Source organism: Coloeus monedula (assembly GCF_965178545.1).
Source record: "Coloeus monedula genome assembly, chromosome: 27".
NCBI lineage: Eukaryota > Metazoa > Chordata > Aves > Passeriformes > Corvidae > Coloeus > Coloeus monedula.
Genome location: NC_138807.1, coordinates 2,563,993 through 2,586,903, shown reverse-complemented (window position 1 = coordinate 2,586,903; position 22,911 = coordinate 2,563,993). Strand labels below are relative to the sequence as shown.

The following is a 22,911-nucleotide window of genomic DNA, read 5'->3' as shown; positions in this document are numbered from 1 at the left end:
GGGCCGCGCGGGCGCTTCCGGGCGGCGGCGGCGGCGGGGCCGGGCGGGGCCATGGGCCGGGGCGGGCCCGCCATGCGCTACAACGAGCGGGAGCTGCTGTCCCTGGCCCGGCAGCCCGCCGAGAAAGCGGCCGAGATCCGCATGAGGGTCCCCAAGAAGGGCAGCGGTGAGCGGGGAGTCCGGGGAGGGGCGGGAGGGCCCGCGCCTGAGGGGCCCCGAGTGGACAATGAGGGCTGGGGTTGTTGGGGTAGGACCAGGGCAGGATTGGGGGTGCTGGGAGGGTCGGAGGGGGGCAAGAGCTGGGATATGTGAGGCGAATCAGGGCTGGGGTTAGTGGGGAGGGACTGGGAGAGCTGGGGGTACTGGAGAGTCCGGGCTGGGAAGCTGGGGGTAGGATCAGGACAGGACTGGGAGAACTGGGAGGATCGTGAGGGGCAGATGGAGGGGGATCAAGGGTACCTGGGGTGGCCTTGAGTGGAGAATCAGGCCTGGAGTTACTGGAGAGGGACGGGGAAGAAACACTGGGAGAAATGGGCACTCTGGGGGTACTGGAGAATTAGGAGTTAGAAACTGAGGGTAGGACTAGGGAAGGACTGGGAGCACTGGGTGGGGAGGGACTGGGAAAATGGGATGCTCTGGAGGTCAGGACTGGGAATACTGGGAGGCACAACTAGGAACAGACTGGGAGGGCTGGTCTATAGGACTGGGGAGCACTGGCTGGGGAGAGGGGCTAGGACTGGCTGTGTTGGGCAGGCAGGACTGGTGGTGCTGGAGAATCACGACTGGGAAACTGGGTGTAGGACTAGTACAGGACTGGGAGCACTGGGGAGAGAGGTTGGGTAGGACTGGGAGTGCTGGGAGGACTGGAGACAGGCAGATTGGGAGGGCTGGAGTGTGGGAATGGGGAGCACGAGTGGTGGGATCTAGTCTGGGTGTGGAGGGAGGTTCTGGGGCTGGGCTGGAGCCAGGGAGAGCTCATGAGGGACCAGGGGATCTGGGGCAGAAGCTCTTCCCTGAAACCTCCAGCAAATTCCATTGCAAACCAGTGCTGGAGTGCTGCACTCATTCCCTTGACCTGGGCCTTTCCTTCTGAGGGCCTGGTGGACTTTGTCCCTGGGAGGTGACATCTGTGCTGACAGCTCCAGGCAGGGCTCCTGGGATCTGGAGCTTTTCCTGGAGTGCCTGAGGCCCTGCCAGTGCTGCTGCTGTGGGCTCTGACTGCTCAGGAGCTGCTGGAGAAGCTGCTCAGGGGCTTTGTCACCCCGAGGCCACTCAGACACTTTGTCACCCCGAGGCAGCAGTTTGGGGTGGGTGCAGGGGGTGCTTTGGTGGCATCAGTGCCGTGCTGGGCCCTGGCAGGGCTGGCAGGGGTTTCCCTCTGCTCCTGTGCCTGCCCTGCCCTGACCCCTCCTGTCCCTGCAGTGCTGAAGAAGCGCCTGGTGAAGCTCGTGGTGAACTTTCTCTTCTACTTCCGGACCGATGAGGCCGAGGTAGGGGCTGGGCCTCGTGGGTGGGGCTTGTTCCCCTCCTTATTTCTTCTTTTTCTCTGCGTGGATTGTGTGAGCTGGGAAAATGGTGCAGGGACAGAGGTGGAGCAGTGTCCACTTTTCCTCTTCCATCAGCTCAGCAGGGCTCCAGGAGAGCTGGAGAGGGGCTTGGGATTTGGGACAGAGGGATGGGACAAGAGGGAATGGCTTCCGCTGCCAGAGGGCTGGGTTAGATGGGATATTGGGAAGAAACTCCTCCCTGTGAGGGTGGTGAGGGGCTGGAATGGATTTCCCAGAGCAGCTGGGGCTGCCCCTGGATCCCTGGAAGTGTCCAAGGCCAGGCTGGACATTGGGGCTTGGAGCAGCCTGGGACAGTGGGAGGTGTCCCTGCCCATGGCAGGGGTGGAATGAGGTGATCTTTAAGGTCCCTTCCAACCCAAAGAGTTCTATGAAATTCAAGGTAAATCAGGTTTTCAGTCCCTTCCCTGCTGCCTGATTTGCTTCTGGCATGTTGTGTCACCTGGACAAGGGTTTCCTGTGGTTGCTCTTGCTCATGGCCAGTGTCACCCACTGTTCCCACATCCTTGAGTAGTACCTGGTGGGTTTTTGTTCATCCTGAGCTGCTCCAGCTCCCTTCCCACTGTTTAACCTCTCCCAAGCCTCCGGGACAGCCCTTACACAGCTCACTGTGGGTCACTGTGTGTGTCACAGTAAATGTTTCATCCTCCTTTGATTTAGAAAGTAAAGGTTCTTCACTGCCATCACAGAGTGGTAAAGGCCAGGCTGAATCTGAGCCAGCAGAGCTGATTAACACCTAATTAACAAATGCAAAGTGCTCCAAGGTGAGACTGGCACGAGGAGGTTGCAGTCAGACTGAATGATTTAAAAACAGCACCAGGTTGTGAAACTTGCTTAAAAGGCTCCAGGGAAGCGCTGTGGGTTCAACCCACGGTGCCCCCAACACCACAAGGGCTGAACCCTCTCTCCCTGTGTTTTCCAGCCCATTGGAGCTCTGCTGCTGGAGCGCTGCAAGATCACCAAAGAGGAGGAGAATGTCTTCTCCATCAGTGAGTGCTGCCTGTGCACCCCTTTGCCTTCCCCTCGTGGCACGTGGGAAAGGAAATGTTTCACTGCTCAGTTTGTGCTTCTCCCTGTTTCTCTAGTGGCAGTGGGGTCAGCTCAGCCCTTCCCCTCCTCGGTGGGATCGCTGCCCCCAGCCCTTCTCCTCTCCCTCAGTGGGGTCAGGGCCCCTCAGGTGGGGGTTGGGCTCTGCTCCCAGGGAACAAGGGACAGGATAAGAGGAAATAACCTCAGGTTGTACCCAGGGCAGGTTTAAGTTGGATACTGGGGAAAATTTACTCACCAAAAAGGTTTGGAAGCATTGGCACAAGCTGCCCAGGGCAGTGGTGGGGTCACCATCCCTGGGAGTGTTCAGAAAATGTGTGGGTGTGCCACTTGGGGACAGGGCTGAGTGATGACCGTGGTGGTGCTGGGCTGATGGTTGGACTTGATGATCTTAAAGGCCTTTTCAGACTTTAACAATTCCTCAGCCTTTCCCCTCCTCAGCTGCCAGCTGTCCCTCACTGTGCCTGCGGCCCATCCCAAGGAGATTTCAGGGATGTTCCATGGCACAGCCTGTGGGATTTGCACAACTGCACGTGCAGAGCAGCACCAGCAGCAGCCAGACCTCGCTGGGTGCCTGTGGAATCCCTCAGGGAGGGTGGTTGTTGACAGATCTCTGCTGTGCTGCTGCATTTTATCCAAAAATCCCCTGGAGAGGCTCAGATAAAGCTGCTCCAGCCCCGTCCTCCCCTGAGTTTGTCCTTGTGGCGATACCACGGCTCCAGCTGGGCCGGCTCCATGGGGAGCAGCTCTTTCATCCCGCAGCTCTTCCCCGTGCCAGAGGTATGTGGCCACAATAACAGGATGTTTCTCCAAGGCCATCCCGGTATCTTTTGGCCTGGCTGCCAGGCACAGCTGTGGCTGTGCTCTGCGCTTCCAGAGGACCCTCAAACAGCCTGAACACACCGAGCCCGGAGCGCCACGTGCTGCATTTCGGGGCTTAAGGGATGTTGGAAGCTCTGTGGCTGAGGATTCCTGAGCAGGGTTAAACCCAGCAGTACCTGGTGCTGGGATGTGTCCACAGCACACCCCGAGGGGGTGGTGCAGCCTGACCCAGGTGTTTGGCAGCAGCAGCAGCCCGAGGGTCTGCACAGAGCAGAGCTGTGGGGACAGGAATTGGTGGCATGTCCTGGTGAAGAACTGGAGTGGCACCAGGACCTGCTCTCCATGGTGGGAGTGCCATTTGAGTACCACATTCCCAAAAGCCTCCAGCAAAGGCAGCTCAGGGCCTGCTCCCAGTGCAGTTTAACTCCTCCTGGCTGCTCCCTGCAGATATCCCAATCCCTTCCTCAGGGCTGTTTCCCACTTTGATTTAAATCCCTGGTGACTTTGCAAGGAGCCTCGGGGAGTCAGTCGTGGATCTGGCTGTGTTGGTCCAGTTCAGTTCACCCTCAGTTTGGGAAGTTGCTCTTCCCAAGGTCTCTGGCTGCTGTAAGCTGGGAAATGCCATGGGCAGCTGCTCCAGGCACCCAGAGCCGCCCAGGGAACGGGAGAGGGGCTGGAGGCTGGGCTTACAGACTCGTTCCCAGCTCATCTTAGTTAACAGAGATGCTAATTGTGGCCTGGCAGAGTCTGGGGAGGGAGGCAGGGGAGCACCAACAACTCTACCAGGACCTGCCTGGAGCCCTTTCCTTGTCCCTGGCAGGTTTCATCGAGGAGCCAGAGAGGAAATACTGCTTCGAGTGTGCCACGGAGGAGCAGTGCCAGGAGTGGGTCGAGGCACTCAAGAGAGCCAGGTGGGATGAGCCCTCGGAGCCAGGGCAGAGCTGGGGGCTCTGGGCTGTTTTCTGGGATCAGGAACTGGGAATGCAGCGCTTGTTTCCTCCCAGACCAGTTTCCCTCCAGCTCTAAATAGGATCTGAAACTTCCCCACATCCTTCTGTGCTCAGCCCTCTCCGTGCTCTGTTCCTGTCTTGCAGCTACGAGTTCCTGAGGAGGAGCCTCATTTTCTACCGGAACGAGATCCAGAAGATGACAGGGAAGGTGAGTGAGTCCCTGCAGGGCCTTTCTCAGGTGGTGTCTGATGGGTTTGGGGTCCTGCCCAGGCTGTGTGTGAGAAGGAGATCCCAGATCCCATAGGGAGCCGTGGTCTCCACAGCCAGGTCTGAGTACCTTCCCCTGGGTGCTCCCCCCCGCCCTGGTGTGCACATTCCAGTGCTGGAGTGGCCCGAGTTTTGGAGCTGGACAGGTCCAGGGCTGGCCTGGCCTCCCAGGGAGTCTCTGGAACAGTTCCCACCAGCCCTGGGCAGATCCATGGGTGGAGATGCTGCTCATCCCCAGCCAGGTGCTGGAAGCATCCCTGCTCCAGGGAGGGGGGGTGGCTGTGGCTCCCCTGGACCTCAGGTCGCTGCTGTGTCCTGTGTGTCCCAAGGGCTGCTGGGCTTTGTCTGCATCTCACTGGTGCCTCCCTGTGCTCCCTGCCCTGCAGGACCCCCTGGAGCAGTATGGAATCTCCGAGGAAGCTCGTTTCCAGCTGGGAGCACACAGGCAGTAACCCCCCCACCTGGCTGGAACTGGCTCCTGGCTTCACTCCAACGCCTGGGAAGGACAGCAGCTCCCCACACTGACCAAGTGACTCTTTTATTTATTACCCAAATCGGTTTGTATGATTATTTTTTAAGGGAATTCGTTGTACATTCCCAGTTCCCCGGCTGGGGACGCTGAGCTGCTCCGTGGATACTGCAGTGGGAGCAGAGCCCCCCAGCCCTGGGGTGAGCTCCCAGCACCTGCTCCCCTCCAGGAGCTGCTGGGACCACCCCAAGCCAGCTCCAGCCCTTCTCCTGCTCCTCCCTGTCCCTGTCCTGAGGGGGCTGCTCAGCTTCCCTGGCTCAGGATCCTCCCAGGAGCCACAGGGCCCATCCCTGCTGTAAGAGGATGCTGTGACTGATGCATTTTTGGGCTCCAGGGTTAACCCCATCCTGCCTCTCCTGCTCAGGGGGAGCAGGGAGGAGTGGGAATTCCTCCAGCTCAGCCACAGCTCCAGCTGATGGAGAGGGGCACCTGCTCCCCTGTGCCAAGGCAGCAGCCCCGTGCAGCCACGGCCTTTTGGGGTCTTCTTTTCTGTCATTCCTGGGGCTGGATAAGCCCATCCAAAGGAACAAAGCTGCAGAACACAAGGGAACACAGGCAGGGAGAGATCCCTGTGTGATCCTGCCTGCCTGCAGAGCTCTGCAGTGCTCCAGCTTCCCAGGGAGGAGAGCCAGATGGAGAGGCTGGCAAAGGCAGGAGCTGCTCCCTTTGGCTGGAGGCTGGAGCTGCAGGACATGCACCAGCTCAGCCGGGCATTAACCCTTCATTCCCTGAGCCACTGCTGCAGCTTTTCTCCCCTCTCTGTGTCCTTTTGTCCAAAGGGACAGACCAAAAAACTGTGCCGAGGTCACAGTGAGCTGCCAGGGAACCTGGGCTGCCTGCCCTGGAGCTCCTACAAGGAAGAGATCAGGATTAGGGAGCAACATCCCCGTAGGATCAGCCCTGGCTCTGGCTGCACCAAGGAAAACTGCCCAGAAATGAGGGCTGGAGGACACTCCCCACACCCAGGGCTGCAGCAGACCCAGATCCTGACTGCCAGAGCAGCTTCCCTGGAACCAGCCCAGGAAAACACTGAGGAAAGGCCCCGAGAAAGGTCTCAGGTGTCACTGTCAGGGGTTGCTGGCACCAGGACTGGGGCTGGGGCTGGGGCTGGGGCAGGGCGGGAGCTTGGCCTGAGCTTTGGGAGCTGCAGCTCTGGGCGTTCCCCTCCAGCTGCCCAGCCTGGGGAGGGGGTGGAGCAGCCTCTGAGCTGGGATTGAAGGGAATTTTTGGGTCTTTTCCTCCTTAACTGGGAATTAATGCCCAAACCAGAGCCCGCACTGCAGCCTTTGGTATCCTGGTGTTCCCTCTTACCTCATGCAGCTGAGTACCAGGAGAGTGGCACCTGTCACTGATGCTTTAGTTACAATCTCAAAGCCGAGATTTTTCCCTTTTCCCTCCCCAGATACTCCCTGTCCCTTGAATCATTCCAGGTGCTTGCTCCAGAAATTACCAAAATCAGCCAAGGGCAGCAGGGAGGGAGCAGAGCCCGGGGGGGTTGCAGACAGATGGCAGCTCCAGGGGCAGCAGCAGCGAGGGATTAAAGGCAGGAACACACGAGAGCCGTGCTTTAGGGAATCTGTGTCCTTGGATGACTCCAAAGAGCATTTTAATCCTGCCCAGCCTGCATTTTTACCACCCAGAGCTGCGTTCTCAGCTGGGCCTGCCACCGCTGTAGCAAATGTGTCACCTGTGCTTTGCAGGACTCAGTGGTCTCCTCGCTGGACACACCTTTCCCAGGTGGAGCTGCCACCCCCCAGTGTCACTGTGCAGAAAATGGATGTTTTATTTGCTGTTCCAGGGAACAGTTGGGTGAGCAAGAGCAAAGCCCAACACGGATTTAAGTGTTCATCACCAATGGCATTTCTTAACTGAATGTACAACAAAAGCTGTGAAGAGTTGCCAGGGCCAGGCCAGGCCCAGGGGCTCAGATCCATTGTAGGGCAGGGCTGGGAGATGGGGTGGGATTCAGGGAGGATGGTACTTTATAGAGACTTTGAAATCTGCATCAACTGCTGGTGATTTACAGACAATTGCTCGTTTTTCACACTCTGATGACTTTGCTTGTTGTGTTTCAGTGAGAGCTGGGTCCAGGCTCCCTGAGAGCCAACTGAAGCCATTTCTCTGTTGTACAGTGAACATTCCCAATAAATCCTGTTTTAATCTTTGTGGTGGTCAGAGCCGTTCTACAGCACCAGAACCGTCCTGGGAGGGGTGGCTGGAGCCAGCTCAGGGGCCTGCCCAGGGGCACCAGGTGTGGTTCCTGCTCAGGAGCCAGCTGGGCATGGCTGAGGGGCTTTGGAGAGGCTTTTTCATACAGTCAGAGAATAATTGGGGTTGGAAGGACCTTTAAAGGTGAATTCCAACTCATGCTTTTGGCACTGCAGCCAGTGGCAGTGCCTCTGGTGACAAACCTGCGTAGGAGGAGGAGCTGGGTCAGGCTGTGGCTGTGGCCCAGCCCCGCCAGAGGCTGGGGGGGCTCTGGGTGAAGCTGGGGCTGTGTCTCGTTTTAAATCCTGCAGGGAAGGAGCTCAGGAAGTGTTTGTGGCCTCCAGCTCCGAGGTTTGACCACATCCCTGGCTGGCTGTGGGTTTGATGCACTGGTGACCCTGCTGGCCAAAGGGGAACAAAGCTTGCGTGGGGTGGGAATCGTGGAAGGTTGGAAAAGACCTCTAAAAAATCATGAAGTGCACCCATGAGCCAGCACTGCCAAGGCTGTCCCATGTCCCCAAGTGCCACATCCACACTTTGAACACTTCCAGGGGTGGTGACTCCACCACTGCCCCAGACAGCCCCTTCCAGTGCTTTACAGCCTTTTCTGTGAGGAAATTTTCCCAATATCCAATCCAAACCTCCCCTGGCCCAGCCTGAGGCCGTTCCCTCTCCTCCTGTCCCTGTTCCCTGCGAGCAGAGCCCGACCCCCCCCGGCTGCCCCCTCCTGTCAGGGACTTGTGCAGAGCCACAAGGTCCCCCCTGAGCCTCCTTTGCTCCAGGCTCAGCCCCTTTCCCAGCTCCCTCAGCCACTCCTGGGGCTCCAGCCCCTTCCCAGCTCCGTTCCCTTCTCTGGACACGCTCCAGCCCCTCCCTGTCCCTTGCTGGGCCCAGAGCTGTCCCCAGGCCCTGCTGTCCCTCCCCAGTGCCCAGCACAGGATCCCCAAACCCTCAGAGCTGAAGGTGCCCCCTGGTTCAGGGGTCCCTGTCCCTCTGTGCCCCCCCCAAATCCCATTTCCCTCCTGATTCCAGCCCGTCCTTGCTGAGACAGTGAAAGTCCACAAGAGCTCAGTGTATTAAAATACAGACACTTTAATATAAAGACAAAACTTCAAAGCATCGTTTCAATTACAAATCAAGGGAGACACGAGAAATTAAGTGGAGGGAGGGGAGCAAAAACTAACTCTTACATTGTGGAGAATTAGAAAGGCAGGGTGGAAATATATATATTATACATACATATATACACACCAGAATTCACACTACTGCTATGCAGGAATGAAAGGAATGACAGGACAACTTACCAGTATAAAAAAAAAAAAGAAAACAATCAAAACAAAAAAGAAAACCAAAAAAAAAAAAAGGAGATAAATTAGGGGAAGTTTGAATTTTAAATAATTCAGTTTAATAGGCTAAATTATATAAACTAATTCCTATTTACTAGGAAACATCCCATATCACTGTCCTAAGAAAATGGGTTTTTCAAAAAAATCCATTGAAGAATGGATTTTTATTAGTAGTTAAAAGTTTACTAATCAATTCCTGAGCAACAGCAACCTCATCATCTACTGCTTTCCCCATCCAAGTCCCACTCAGCGAGGGCAGGCTCTCACTCCTAAAAAGTTTAAGTAGAACAGAGACCTAAAAAGTTGGGTTTTAATTGGAAATCGATCACTTCAAACATTAATAGGTTAAAAAAGCCAAGCAGGATGGATCAACCCATTCCACCTTTTCCTCAATAACTCCAGAGATGAAACCTTTTAAAAAAATCATTTGACTCCACCAGAAAAGCAACCAGATGTACCTCGAGAAAACCAAAGGATCACAAACCTGAGAACTTCAGGGTTAGCATCGTCAAACATTGAATTTTTGGATGTGATTTTGTTTTTACACCACAAAGAACTCAAGGAGCCCTTCAGGGAGAAGGTCCCAAACAGCAAAAGTACTGGAGAATTATTTCCCATTTTTTTTGTCTTGGGTTTAAACCCTGAAGTTCCCAATAACAGCATCTTTCAATGCAATATTTAGTCTAAATAGATATTTATATATTTATAATGTATAAGGATAAATAAAATATGGCACAACAACATTTTGAAACTGGAACTCCAGCTTTTAGTGAAAACCTGATCCACAAATGGAGTGGAAAATGGAAACAGAGCAAAAAAAAAGGAAGAAAAAACCCTTTAAAACCAGTAAAACTTCAAATAGTCATACACTGACTGCACATCTGTGCTCCCAAAACTCCAATTCCTGTGATTTTTCCTCAGTGCTGCAAAGATAGTTCACAAAAACACTGTGTAGTTTCTGCTCCCCAGAAGGATTTTGGGTTCACAGCCCTGCCCAAGGCCCTCCCCTGCTCCCAACCCTTCATCCTCTCTGTGCTTTTGGCTCAGGCAAAACAACCAGAAAAGCAGAATTTTCCACAGCAGCCACCCCTGGGAGTTGGGAGAACTCCAGGGTGGAGTTATCCAGGACAAAACCCACAGAGAATCCTCTGGGTCAGAGGGCGAATTCCGGCACCAAAAGCAAATGGGTCACAGGGGGGGTGACCAAGCGAAGCCACCTCGGCATCAGCACCAGGACAAGGCAGGGAACCCTCGGGAACGGCTGCTCCGTGGGGACAGCGACCCCGGGCCGGGCAGTGCAGGTGTCCCCAGGGTTCAGGGGTGCTCCAGACCCAGCTGAGGAGGGAAGGAAGGGGCTGGGAAGGCTGAGCAGGAGGGGAATCACCTTCAGCAGCCTGAGAACAGCTCCCAGTGCTGGGAGTCTCCTCTCCCAGCAATCAGCAGGAGCAGGGAGGGAAGCGGGAGCATCCCGAGGGTCCCACAGTGCCAAAGGGGGGCCCTGAAGGGACTCAGAGGAGCTGAAAGCGCTGGGGTCCCCCCGAGCCAGGCCTGGGTGGCCCCAGCAGCTCCCTGGGACTCTCCTGCCACCACTCCCTCGGGCTCTCCTCTGCCTGGACTCTCCTCCGAGTGGAAAAATACCAGAGGAGCAGATGTTGCTTTCTGAACACACAGTCCCAGCAAGAACCAAGCCCCAGGCTGCCAGTCCATGGCCACAAGAAAAGACCTTGCCCTGGAAGGGGCAGCCCAGCAGAACAGGAAGATCCACAGTTTTCCAGGGGAAGGTTGGGATGAGATGGAACCAATGACCACGGGCAGTAAATCCACTGTGGTGGGAAGCACCTGAGCTGCCAAATGTTGCACCCCACAGCACTGGGGTGGAGGTGCAGGAGCAGCAGGTGAGGCAGGTCTGGCTCTCACCCAGCTCCTCCCAGATGTGTCTGCACAGAGAACCAGAACAGTTTGGAAAGATTGGAAAGCACCTTTACAGGTCATTTAGTCCAACCCTGAAGAAGGAGCTTAAAGAAGTGACCCCAACACATCTCAGAAGGAAACCTGTCCCCAGCGGGGTGAGGGCAGGGACAGCCCCGAGCAGCTCTGGAGCAATGCTCCAACTGGAGATGTTTCCAGGTGGGATGGAAGAGCTGATCAGGCTGGAAACCTCTCCACTCCAGGCTGAAATTGCTCAAGTGACGTCCTCAAGGATCAAGTATGACTAAAGAAAGAAGAAAGTGACTCAGCGCTTGAACTGAGCATGACCCAGAGCTGGGCGAGTTTCACACCAAGGAGTGTCAAGTCCTGGGGATTTGGAATCTCTGGATTCAAAAAGAGATGAGTAAATCCATTCACGACCAAGTGATGTCACCTTCCTGCCTGGGGGACTTCAGGGGCTGTGGGTGTGAACCCAGACTCAGACCCTCCAAGCTCGGCTTGATCCCAGCAGCGAGTCCTGGCACAGGGGAATCCCACCTCCCCTGCCAGGCTGAGCCTGGAGCACAACCCCAGCCAAGAGCAGGGGGAGCACAAGGGGTGCACTGGAAGATAAAGTGCTGGAAGGAAGGAAAAGAGATAGAGGCACAAGAATTTCTGATCTGTCTGGTGGAGGAGACACAAATTCCTGCTGAAAGAAGGAGCTGGAGATGACGCTCGGTCCCGGAATGTCAGGGACAGAGAGGATGTGCTGCACTCCCTGCTGCTTCCCTAAAAAGCTGCTTCTCCTTCCTCCTTCTCCTCTCTCCCACTGCATCCACAACTGAGCTGAGGTGAAGATGTTCCCTGGCTGTCCAGACTGACCCACACCTTCCTGCAGGGAAGGGCCTCGTTTGTGCCAAACCAAGAGGTGATGGAGGGACACCTCCTCATGCCCCTTATCCCTCGCACCAGCTCGGATCCAGCCTCTACATCCTCAGCAATGTTTTCCTGCTCTCTCCCTCAGCAATCCAGCTGCTGGGTGTCCCCACACCCCTGACTGATGGAAGAAGAATTGCTGCTGAATGACTCATCTGCAGCAAATCCCAAATTTAGGTCCAGTGTCTTTGGAGCCCTCCCAGCACCATGGGTCCCAGGGGACTGGGCCTGGTGAGCCAGAGGTGGCAAATCCCCAAAAAAGGAAGAGCCCACGCAAGTCTTGTTCCTCAAGGCTGACATTGAGCAGCAGGGACAGGTTTTCCTCAGCACAGCACTCAGGAAGTTCCATTTTTTTGGCACAGATGTGCTCCAAGATGTGCTTTGGCTTCCTGGCCAGTCCCTCGCTGGCAGCAGGGGCGTGGAGGAGGGGGAGCTGTGACAGCCCCGGAACGGCGGGACCCGGCACCGGCAGGATGTGGTAAGGCAGGAGAAATTCTCTTTTTCTGGAACTGTTTGGCTTTGATTGCTCCAGAGGATCTTCAATTATTGCAAACAGGTTTCAGCTTCTGGCTCAGTGTTCCAGAGGTCACGGCTGGGGCCACACAGATCAGATTCCACCAGCTCCAAGGTCTGCCTGCAGCCAGGTGAAAGCTCTTCCCAATGTGCAGACAGAGGAGTAACATACTGGCCAGGAGCTGGACTCGATGAGCCTCCAGGTCCCTTCCAACTCAGGATGTTCTGTGACTCCACGATTTCAAGCTGAGCTTGCCCCAGACAACAGCAAAGCAATAAAAGGTCAGGGAGAGGGAAGACAAAACCAGGAATCTCTTGGCAAAAACATCTCCCAGCTCAGGCAGGGCCGAGGCTCCAGTCCTAAAGTGCCCCCTTGGCTTCCCACCTCAGTGCTGAGCAGGCACCCTCTGGAAGCACCATTTGGGAATCGCTGCCAGGAGCAGCTCCAGTGCAGGGCCTGGGGTGGGGGGAAGACACCGGCACGGCCGGAGCAGCTCCGGATTCCACCAGTGTGGAACAGGGTGGGAACGGCAGGCACTGGGATGCCAGCAGGCACTGGGGCACAGGTAGGGGAAGGCTGATGCTCAGGCAGACTGGATCCCTTCCCAGGAATCCCAAAGATTCATCCCTGGGTCTGGTTTCCTTGGGCCTTCCCAGATGATGTCTGGAGAGTCACAGACTCGGAAATCCTGGGGGGTTGGAAGTGGCTCGGTCACAGCCGAGTGCTGAGTCCAGGGGTTGTGCTGCCCATTCCCAGGGCTGCTCCTGAGCCAGCCCTGCCTTGGACACTGGCTGGCCACCACAGCAGAGACCAGAGGTGACAGCGAGGGACAGACGGGCTTTGCTTTTCCTCAACACCCTCCAGAGAGCAGTGACAAACTCCTCGCCGGGGGCCTTTGCTCCAAAGGGTTCTGGAATCACAGAATTGTTCAGGTTGGAAAAGATCTTTCAGATCAGTGAGTCCAGCTGTGAGGAGACAGAGCCCAGGCCACCCCTGACCTCTCTGACAGCTCGGTCTGGCTCCCCTGACACTGACTCCTGAGCTGCTGGATGCAGAGCACATCATTCCCACAAGGATCTGTCCCTCCTCATCCAGGGAGTGCCCCCTGTCCACAGGGTGACACGGGCCCAGTGCCGGGAAGCACAGAGGGTTCCATGGAATCTGTGGGGTGGTTCCTTCTCCAGCATGGATCCTGTGAGTGCCTTGGGCACCAACCAAACCAGGACAAGGGATGGCAGCCAAGTTTTCCTCCTGGATCTCTGTGGCTGGAGGTGAAGGGGAGGTACAAGAGCTCCAAGGGGCACCACGTCCTGGTCCCTCTGCAGGAAAGGATCTGATAAAATCGGGGGATGAAAAGCTTCTACTCATATTTCCTCCTCTCTCTCTCTCACCAGAGATATAAATGATGGGGGAGAGGTAATTAGGAAATTAATTAAGGCTGCTGCCCCTCCAGCAATCACTCATTTGCAGTCTCCAGAGGCCCCAGCACTCTGCTGTGTGCTGGGGAAGAAGCTGGAGCTGCCCAACTCCCAGCTGCAAAACATCTGGGTTACATTGTGCTCCTGGATTCCAGGACATACACTGTGTTTGGCTCCTACTAGAAGCTACTGGATGTTCCTCAGCTCTCACCCTCCGAGCATTCCTGCCCTTTTCCAGGTTTTCCTCGTGCTGCCAGTCCCTCAGCAGAACACACCCTGTCCCACACACAAAGCAGAAAACATCCAAAATGCCCCCAACTCCCAGGGCTTTCAGGCCCAGCCCTTCCCAGTGGATGAGGAGGCAAAGGCAGATCCCCAGAGTCTGCACACAGAGGCTCCTATGGAAGACACACTCAGGAATCACAGAACAACTGCACCTGGTCCTAAATGTCTCCTAAGACTGCCCAGGATGAGAACTGAACCCTGCAGAGGGTGGGAGCTGCTGCAGCCCCTCACCCGCTCTCCAAGCACTCCCAGCCCTCCTGGATCCAGGCACAGGAGAGCACAGGAGGGCACAGGGACCTCACTGAGCCCACAGCCAGAGGCAGGAGCTGAGCTGCTGTTTGTGACCCCGGGATGCTCCATGGAGCTCCTGCCAGTGCCTGATGGCTGCAGCAGACACTCACCAGGGAGCACTAGAAGGGATTTAAGGACATAGTGTTGCCCCTCTGAGCACCAGGGCCAGCAGGGAGGTGTTTCCCAAAGCCTGAACGTGACTTTTTTCCAGTCATTTTGCTGCTGCAATCCCCTTTCTACTGCAGTTTCCTTTATCAGTGCTTGGCCCAGCCCGAACTCAGACCAGCCTGATTCCCACTTGAACGGATCCTCCTTCTCCTCCTCACTTTGTGCACTTGAATAAATAAGTTTTTACAGGTTTATTGTGCATTGTAAAACCTAAAAATAAAGGAAATACAATATAGGAAACTCACAAGTTCTCATCAGACCTCTGTAAAATCAGCCCTTCCTGCACACACGACACCGAGTCACAACATAGGTCCCTGCCCCAGGGGGGACAGTGGCAGCACAGGCAGCCAGCTCGGGGTGTTTTTGTGAACTACCATTCAAGAACCTACCCAAAAGCAAAGGAACACGATAGCAAAAAGCACCTTGGCAATCCAGGGACACGGCCGAGCCAGGTCGGAGTCAAGAACCAAAACCCTACCAAAGAAACGCGTCGTGCTTGGAACAGAGAAACAACGAGCTGAGCAAGTCTGTGCCCTGCAGCAGGACAGAAGCACAATGTTCAGTCTTCCCCGTGCTGGGAAAGGGCTGCACCAACACCACTGACCCCACACCCTGTTCATAAGCCCCAAGAAAGAGTTACCAACCAGCTACCAAAATTCACAGTGACCCGAGTGCCACCAGCAACTGCAAATGGCCCAGGGAAGTAGTTGGGATGGGGCAGGACTTGGATTTCTCCTGTTGCAACTGTGCCTGCCCAGGCTGCTCCAGAGGGGAGCACAGAGCCCTCGTTAGTCACAAACTCAATTAAAACCCACCCATTAAAAAGCACCTGGCTCAGTCCAAATCAAACCCCCAGGGAGGAGAATTCCTTCCTCTGTCGCTCCCCTGCAGCCAAGCAAGCAGATTTTGGGATATGAACAGAGTCAGGGGAATAAACAATCTGCAGACCTTTGAGAACTGGGTTTGGCATTGGTCAACCCCCCCAAAATCAGCACCAAGGATTCAAACCAGAGGCACAGTTCTGACGGACAAAATAGCACCGAGGAGGCTCTTTTACATCTCTGCTGGTGTGCCAGTCCTTTAGTATTCAGAGAATTTCATATTAATAACTTGTATTTATGAGTCTAGGTGGAATAAAATAAGTCAAAATTGTTTTCACTTTAAAAAAAAGATAAATACTTTATCTAAACTATCAACAATACAAACTGGAGCTTTAAGCATTTCTTTTGCCTTTTTTTCTTTTTTTTTCCTTTTTTTTTCCTTTTTTTTTTTTTTTACTCAGATTCACAGTAAATATTTGCTCTGTTGTTTAGGTCTTTTTTATGGTTTTTATTTTTGTCCAGTAGTAAGAGAGTAGAAACCCCTGCACAGGCCAGGTGAGCACCTTTCAGTGGAAGCCGAGTGAAGTTGGTCCACGTTGTCCTTGCATAGGTCACATTGGGTTGAGGTAGAAATCCTAGTTACCTGCACAACAGGAGAGGAAGAGACTCATCTAAATAAAAAAGGCAAAAATCTGCTGTGTTGTTAGATGTGTCAATCATTCCTACATTGCTCCAAGACCTCCTCAGGTGAAGCAAATCTTGACCCAATCCCAATTAAAGGACGGATGCTCCAAGGGACACCGGGCCCCTCCAAACGCTGCAGTGTTTCAAGCTGTGACTGTGTTGAACTCTGTCCTATGGGACAGACACCAAGTGGGGGGAAAAAGAATAAAAAAGGTATTTCTCCCCTCAGTATTTTACATTTTTATAGCACAAGTTAATCTGCTTTGAGTTTTGTTATTGTTGTGGGGGAGAGATGTTGTGAATCATGGAATGGTTTGGGTCGGGAAAGACCTTAAAGCCCATCCCATTCCACCCCCTGCCATGGGCAGGGACACCTCCCACTGTCCCAGGCTGCTCCAAGCCCCAATGTCCAGCCTGGTCTTGGGCACTGCCAGGGATCCAGGGGCAGCCCCAGCTGCTCTGGGCACCCTGTGCCAGGGCCTGCCCACCCTCCCAGGGAACAATTCCTGCCCAAGATCCCATCCAGCCCTGCCCTCTGGCACTGGGAAGCCATTCCCTGGCTCCTGTCCCTCCATGCCTTGGCCCCAGTCCCTCTGCAGCTCTCCTGGAGCCCCTTTAGGCCCTGCAAGGGGCTCGGAGCTCTCCCTGGAGCCTTCTCCTCTCCAGGTGAGCACCCCCAGCTCTCCCAGCCTGGCTCCAGAGAACAGAAGCAAAGCAGGTGATTTTAGTCCCCAGTTCCTGGTTACAGCCCTGCTTCTTCAAGGACTGAGCACATCTGTTCTCACTGAAGTCAAGGTCACTGCTCAAACACCTGAACTGAGTTCAAGTCACAGGGCTTGGCATCACAACCACCTCTGGTACCACCAGTTCTGCTCCTGTGCTCCACAACCCAGATTTGGCACCCAGCTACTCTCCTACAAGTCCCTTTTGTGCCTCGCCTCTACTCTCAAAGGTTTTCAGGGACTGTCACACCTGTGGGATCCTAGTCTAGCATGGCCTCAGGTCCAGGTAACTCCAGCAGAAACTCTCACGCTGCTCTCACTACACACACCCCAAACTGACCCTCCTCACCATCCCCATCCTGTCTCTATCCAGGGTTTTCCAAGCCCACACCTCTCTGCTGGCACACAAAGCCCTTCCTCAGCCTCCCTTCCCTGCGGGGAAGGACCTGGCAATACTTACGTGCCTCCCAAAAGCCTAACCAGGGGTTTGTGGTGTCTGAGGAGGAATTTGATGAGGAAGACACTACACACAATGCACAGAGGCTCTCTCAGGTAGGTTGTAATTGAGTTTTATAAGCAGCAAAGTGTGTTCAACCACGTTTGTAGCTTTGGTACCAGCGGACAGCAACAACATCAAAGACCTACAAGGAAAGCACGGAGCCAGCTCCGGGGCCGGACACGCTGGATGCACTTGGCAAGCACGAGTTGGTACAGCAGGATTGCCACAGAGTGTTTGCATGAACCACAGTACCCAGCTCTGTGGTGGTACAGTTTATTCTGGAGTTGCTCTAGAGACAGTTCAATAAACCCCTGCTTCAGGAGAAATGCACACAGCCTCCAGAACCCTCCTCTCCTGCTCCCACTTCCCCCTGCACATTCCCTGTGCTCCCAGGGCTTGTGGGCATAAAGAAAACATCTGCTGAGACTGTTCCTGCCAGCCCTGGCAGAGAGTCCAGCACAGGGAAGTGACAGGGGAGTCACAGCCCTTCTCTGCTACCTGTGGTTGTGTTTGCAGTGATGCAGGGGACACTGACTGCACTGCAGGCCCAGGGAATTTGCTCTCCAAGCAAAGCTGAAGTTTATAACCTAGAGATTTTGAACTTTATGACTATTTAGAGCAGCTGCTGTTGACTGGCAGTTTTTACTGACCACCACGTTGTCACATACAGTCACAAAGAGGCACCTTTGGGCACCTCAATGCCACGGACGAGGACTGGTTTGGGATAAACAGGCTGTGCAGGAGGGGAGGGGGATCAGATGGGCAACACCCACTTCCAACAACTGTATAAAACCACATGAAAAATAGACATTTCCTCCTGTTACGACCTCCAGAAAGAACACTCTCTCTTTCTAGGAAGAGATCTTAGCCTGAACATAACCCTGAGCAAGAGCAGAGCTACCCCTGCGAGCACTCCTTGTCGAGAAATCCTGACTCCCAAAACAGAGAGCATCAACACTTTCCATCCTCTGCCACCGGGTGATTTGCTCCTCACATTTTAGAGGTTTCTCTCCCCATTTTAGAGGTTTCTCTCTCCCATTTTAGAGGTTTCTCTCCCCCATTTTAGAGGTCGCTTTCCCCATTTCAGAGGTTTCTGTTTGACGGAGCCCGGCCCCGACCTCTCTCTGCAAAGGAAGAAGCGTCAGTGAGCACGTCGCACGCAAACTCCTCTGGTTTTGTGTCTGGCCTTACCTTACAAAACAAGAACTGTTAGCTAAGCAAGCTCTTTATCGTGGCTTAACCCCCGAAAGGTGCGAAGCATAAGGAGGCTGCATGCCAAGGGTCACCCACATAGCGGCCGTGCCAGCGGCGTTGGGCTGCGGGAGCACGCGGGGCAGGGGCGGGTGATGGACTGTAAAGGAGGGGCGGGAGGGTTTGTGCTGGAGAGAAGCCAGTTTAATAGACAAAGAAGAGTTAGACTGGACAGGAGCAGAGGAGAAGGAGGAGGAGGAGGGCAGGAACGTCTCGCCGGGGGGGATGGAGGGCAGGTTCTGCAGGAGAGCAGGCTCGGAGTTAGAAGCGAGTAAAGGAGGAGGGGGAGGCAAGGACACGTTAGGAGGGGGAGGAGGGGGATGGAAGACAGATTGCACTGGCGCTCTGTTGAGGTGCTGAGCAGGTCTAGTCTCACTAGATGTTACTAAATTAGAGGAAGAGGGTGGGAAGGATGAGGATGAGGTGCTGGCAACAGCCTGCAGAGGGTTTAAGCTTAGCACGGTGCTGCTAGAGACAGCACTGCTGCTGAAACTGGCTCCAAATTGATGAGGAGAGGAGGCAGAAGGCACCGCATGGTTAAAAATACCTGCAAACAGGAGAGAAAAACTCAGCTTCAACAGATGGGCTTTGTACAGTCTCAAGTGACAAGAGAAACAAAACAAAAAAGAAAAAAAAAAAAAGAAAAAACAAACAAACAAAAAGCAAAATTATAATAGTTACAGCCCCATACAAAAATATGCAGCGTGAGAAGGCAGCAAGCAATGAAGAGATAATGGTGCAGGCCAGGAGGTACAAAAGGTTCCACTTACCTTTCCTACTGCCAACCTCTAAATGCCACGAGGAAAAATGGTCAGACCCAAGAACTGTCAGTTCTATACCACACGGGCAGAGTTTTGATGAGATTAGAAGTGGTCTTTAGAGTTGGTTATCTGAAGACTCAAAGTGCTGCTCTTCCCTCCCCACCCTCCTGCTCCCCCACTTACAGGGCAGCAGAGGGGAGTTGTAATTCCAGCAAATCTATGTGCTGAGAGATGTGAGAGTTAGGATTTCCCGACATGGTGCCTGAATGATTATGGACAGGTAAGAAAAACTGCCCTGGACACTTAGAAATGGCAGGTTCAGCCTATCTTCTAGTCCTGCCAGCTTGTCCCCGGTGTGGGCCACAGAAGCCAAGCCTGTGCAGAATCCCAGAAGTGCAAGGTGCATATGGCATTGCCCTTCCTGGCCAAGAAATGCTCTTCATGTCCATTCAAGGGCCAGAATGCTACAGAACTCCCAACACCAGCTCCTCTGATGTTCTGCTCCTCCTGGATCATGCTAAATCCATTCAAGGCCTAATCTCAACATTTACTCAAGTTGACAAGTTAGAGATCCTTAACATGGTACCAGCACAAGTGAAATCTGTTACCTGCAGGCAGACCTAAGTTGGTTCCAACACAGCAACATCTGAACAAGCAAACATTATCAATCACAAAGTCTGGGTGTATTGTTTCATTAAGGTGGTACAACAAGCTCATCTAGCAGACAAAGCTCATGAGATTTCACTGTGGGGAACTGAACTCATCCTAGCAATTCCGAGAGAGAGAGAGAGAGAGAGGAGACTGGTTATGTGGGACAGATCTGCTTCACATCCTGTAGAAATGAAAGGGTTTCACCCCTGGAGAGGCAGTGTCAGACTTTCCTTTAGGCCCTGTCTTATACCAGAGAAAGAGTTCTGCCTACCTCCAACTGTTCCACCTGTAACCCCAGGAGAGAAGTTCCCCATAGTGTGAGAATTAGTCAGTCTGGTTGCAGCTGATGACACGTGGACCAGACTGGCAGCAGCTGGCATTGAATTAAATAAGGACTGCAATACTGAGGAATTTGTCACCGAGTTGAGGTTTGCTTGCAAGGCCATGGGGCCGAGGGGGAACTGCGATCCAGTGGTCAGAGTGTTGAGGAAAGGATGGTGCGTCGGGACAGACGGCGCTGGGGTCCCTGCTGAGGAGACAGCAGTAGAAAGGCTTTTACCATTCAGAAGGCCACCAGACGAAACAGCAGCAGAAATGAAAAGGTTGTGGCCATTTTTAAACTCCACGTCTCGGTCCCTTCCCTTGCCGACCTTCCCGTTGTGCTGCACAGAGTTTTTCTCCGCAGACCCCCCCGCTCGGACGCTCAGCTCGCTGAGCTCTTTGCCCTTCACCCCTGGCCGGCTCAGCTCTTCTCCCTTGCTGCCCAGACCTTCCAGCTGCCTCTTGTTCAGGAAAAGGTTCGTGTCCGACACCCCCAGGTCTTTGCCTCGCTGTGAGGGGAACCCCAGGGAGCAGTTGGAAGCCGTCCCATCCGGAGCTTTGTGTGGAAGAGCAGCGCTGTCCATGAAGCCGTGCAAGCCCAGCTCACTGGACAGGCCCCCGTTGTAGGTGAAGCCGTTGGGGGGGTTTGTGCCAGGGCTCAGCCCGTCCGAGGGCACAGCCAGGCTTTTCCTGGGGTGTCCCGGGACCTTGGTGTCCATGGCCAGCCCGTCCTCGGAGGGAGGCCTGAAGGCAAACAGGGAGTTCTGGCTCAGAGCTGACACCGCCTGCAAGGGGCTGTCTGTGGTTTTGGTCAGGTTGATGTCGGATATCGGTGAAAAAGTCGATTTCCATTTGCTGCTGTTCATGTTCTCGTTGCTTTGTGCTTGTTTCCTCCCTGATAAGCTGCCACCTGGTTGGGGGGGGGAAGGTTTACAAATGTCAATAAACAGCATTCACTAAATCTGCCCCTTGAGAATGGGGTTTGATAGAATCACAGAATCCTTAAGGTTGAAAGAGACCTTTAAGATCATCAGCCAGCACCACCATCATGCTCACCACTAAACCATGTCCCCAAGTGCCACCTCCACTGTTGTTTGAACGCTTGCAGGGATGGTGACTCCACCACTGCCCTGACAACCCTTTATGTGAAGAAATTTTCCCAATATCCAATCCAAACCTCCCCTGGCCCAGCCTGAGGCCGTTCCCTCTCCTCCTGTCCCTGTTCCCTGCGAGCAGAGCCCGACCCCCCCCAGCTGCCCCCTCCTGGCAGGGAGTTGTGCAGAGCCACAAGGTCCCCCCTGAGCCTCCTTTGCTCCAGCCTGAGCCCCTTTCCCAGCTCCCTCAGTCTCTCCTGGGGCTCCAGCCCCTTCCCCAGCTCCGTTCCCTTCTCTGGGCAGCACCCACTTTTTTTATCCTTCAACACCCACCTTTTATCAGTCTGTAATTGTATTTCTGATCCAAAGGCAGAAATATTTGTGAAGTCACCTAAAAGTCCTTAAAATTCAGTTGAACACTCTGGAGAAGTTTGAGAGCACTGATCTGCTTTTCCCCCCTACCTTTATCCTACAGATCCCTCCTCAAACACTGAGTCAATAAAAAACTGGTCAGATCTTTGGTGACCTGTGACTACAGAAAGAAGTGACCCAAAATCTATAATTAGCAGCCACTTAATGATGATTCAAAACTGCACTTTGTCCAGCAGCTCCTACTGACACAGCTTCACCCATCCCCAGGCCCAGCCATAACCACAAACAATTCACGTTCCTCACACGTACCATTTTCAACAGTCTTCTGTGGAGATTTGCTTTCCAATGATATTGTTGCAATTTTCCTCTCAATTCTAGTGGGAAAATAGAAAGGTTATAGCACTTATAGCAAACCTTCTGTTGTACATTTACCCTCACAACCTACACTCCTCATGATCAGGTCTTATCAGATGGGAGAGTGTAAAAACCAAGTCAGCCCCACAGTTTTGTGTCACTAAAGGAATTTATAAGAATCAAAACACCCATCACAAACTTTAAGCAGGAGCTATTACAGAATTACTGCTCTTTGAGAGGATTAGTGCACATTCAGAGAACTTTGTTGTTTTTCTTTCAAAATAAGAAGTCAAACCACATTTTTATTGTGATTATTTCTCACAGAATCCTGGAATGTTTTGGGTTGGGTTGGACCTCAAAGCTCATCCCATTCCACCCTTGCCATGGCAGGGACACTTTCCACTATCCCAGGCTGCTCCCAGCCCCAATGTCCAGCCTGGCCTTGGGCACTGCCAGGGATCCAGGGGCAGCCCCAGCTGCTCTGGGCACCCTGTGCCAGGGCCTGCCCACCCTCCCAGGGAACAATTCCTTCCCAATATCCCATCCAGCCCTGCCCTTGGACAGTTTTCCAGCATCTGAAAGAAGAAAAATATTGCACCCCACAGGCAGGCAAAGGGTGCAAAGTACTCCATTTCCAGGGTAACACATCAATAGTTTGGGGCAGGAATTGAACAAAGTTTTAAACTGGGAGTGAGCAGGAGACAAATCCTTAGAGATCACATCAAACCTCAGTGCTCCTACAAAGCAGCACAGTAAGAAAATTACAGAATCCCAGAATATCCTGAGCTGGAAGGGACCCTCAGGGATCATCAGTGCAGCCCCTGGCCCTGCACAGACACCCCAACAACCCCAGCCTGGGCATCCCTGAGAGCGCTGTCCAAACGCTCCTGCAGCTCTGGCAGCCTCGGGGCCGGGCCCATTCCCTGGGGAGCCTGGGCAGTGCCCAGCAGCCTCGGGGGGAAGAACCTTTCCCTGAGCTCCATGGCCAGCCCTGACCCAGCTCCAGCCGTTCCCTGGGCTCCTGTCCCTGTCCCAGAGCAGAGCTCAGCCCCTGCCCCTCCGCCTCCCCTCGGGAGGAGCTGCAGCCCCAAGGAGCCTCCCCTCAGTCTCCTCCATTTCCCTCAGTC

The 22,911-nt window shown here is 54.1% G+C and overlaps 2 protein-coding genes across 11 annotated transcripts in view; one reads left to right on the top strand and one right to left on the bottom strand.

The window, feature by feature from the left end:
* Positions 1–34: 34 nt before the first annotated feature.
* PLEKHJ1 (pleckstrin homology domain containing J1) lies at positions 35–7,117 on the top strand. Of its 2 annotated transcripts, XR_014227109.1 has the most exons (7): positions 35–166; positions 1,423–1,490; positions 2,488–2,554; positions 4,255–4,345; positions 4,529–4,592; positions 5,038–5,208; positions 6,881–7,117. XR_014227109.1 is itself a non-coding variant. In XM_082297773.1 (6 exons), the coding sequence occupies exons 1-6, from the start codon at positions 52–54 to the stop codon at positions 5,101–5,103; spliced, it is 471 nt and encodes a 156-aa protein (XP_082153899.1). In that variant the 5' UTR covers positions 35–51; the 3' UTR covers positions 5,104–6,338. The 2 variants fall into 2 exon arrangements, 1 of the variants encoding a protein (XP_082153899.1); XM_082297773.1 differs by lacking the exon at positions 6,881–7,117 and having other exon boundaries at positions 5,038–6,338.
* Positions 7,118–8,456: 1,339 nt separating this feature from the next.
* The window catches only part of DOT1L (DOT1 like histone lysine methyltransferase), a 76,382-nt gene continuing 61,927 nt past the window's right edge, over positions 8,457–22,911 (bottom strand). For 4 of the 9 annotated variants that reach the window (XR_014227123.1, XR_014227126.1, XR_014227127.1 and 1 more), the window contains exons 26-28: positions 21,740–21,804; positions 19,002–20,874; positions 8,457–18,104 (exon numbers count right to left, since the gene is read on the bottom strand). Coding sequence is in view for 3 of the 9 variants with exons in the window: in XM_082297949.1 (XP_082154075.1) it covers positions 18,207–18,778; positions 19,915–20,874; positions 21,740–21,804 (1,597 nt within the window). In the remaining 6 variants the exon portion in view is untranslated. Of the gene's footprint in view, positions 20,875–21,739; positions 21,805–22,911 lie in introns of all 9 variants that reach the window. The other 5 variants (XR_014227124.1, XR_014227125.1, XM_082297949.1 and 2 more) reach the window with 5 other exon arrangements.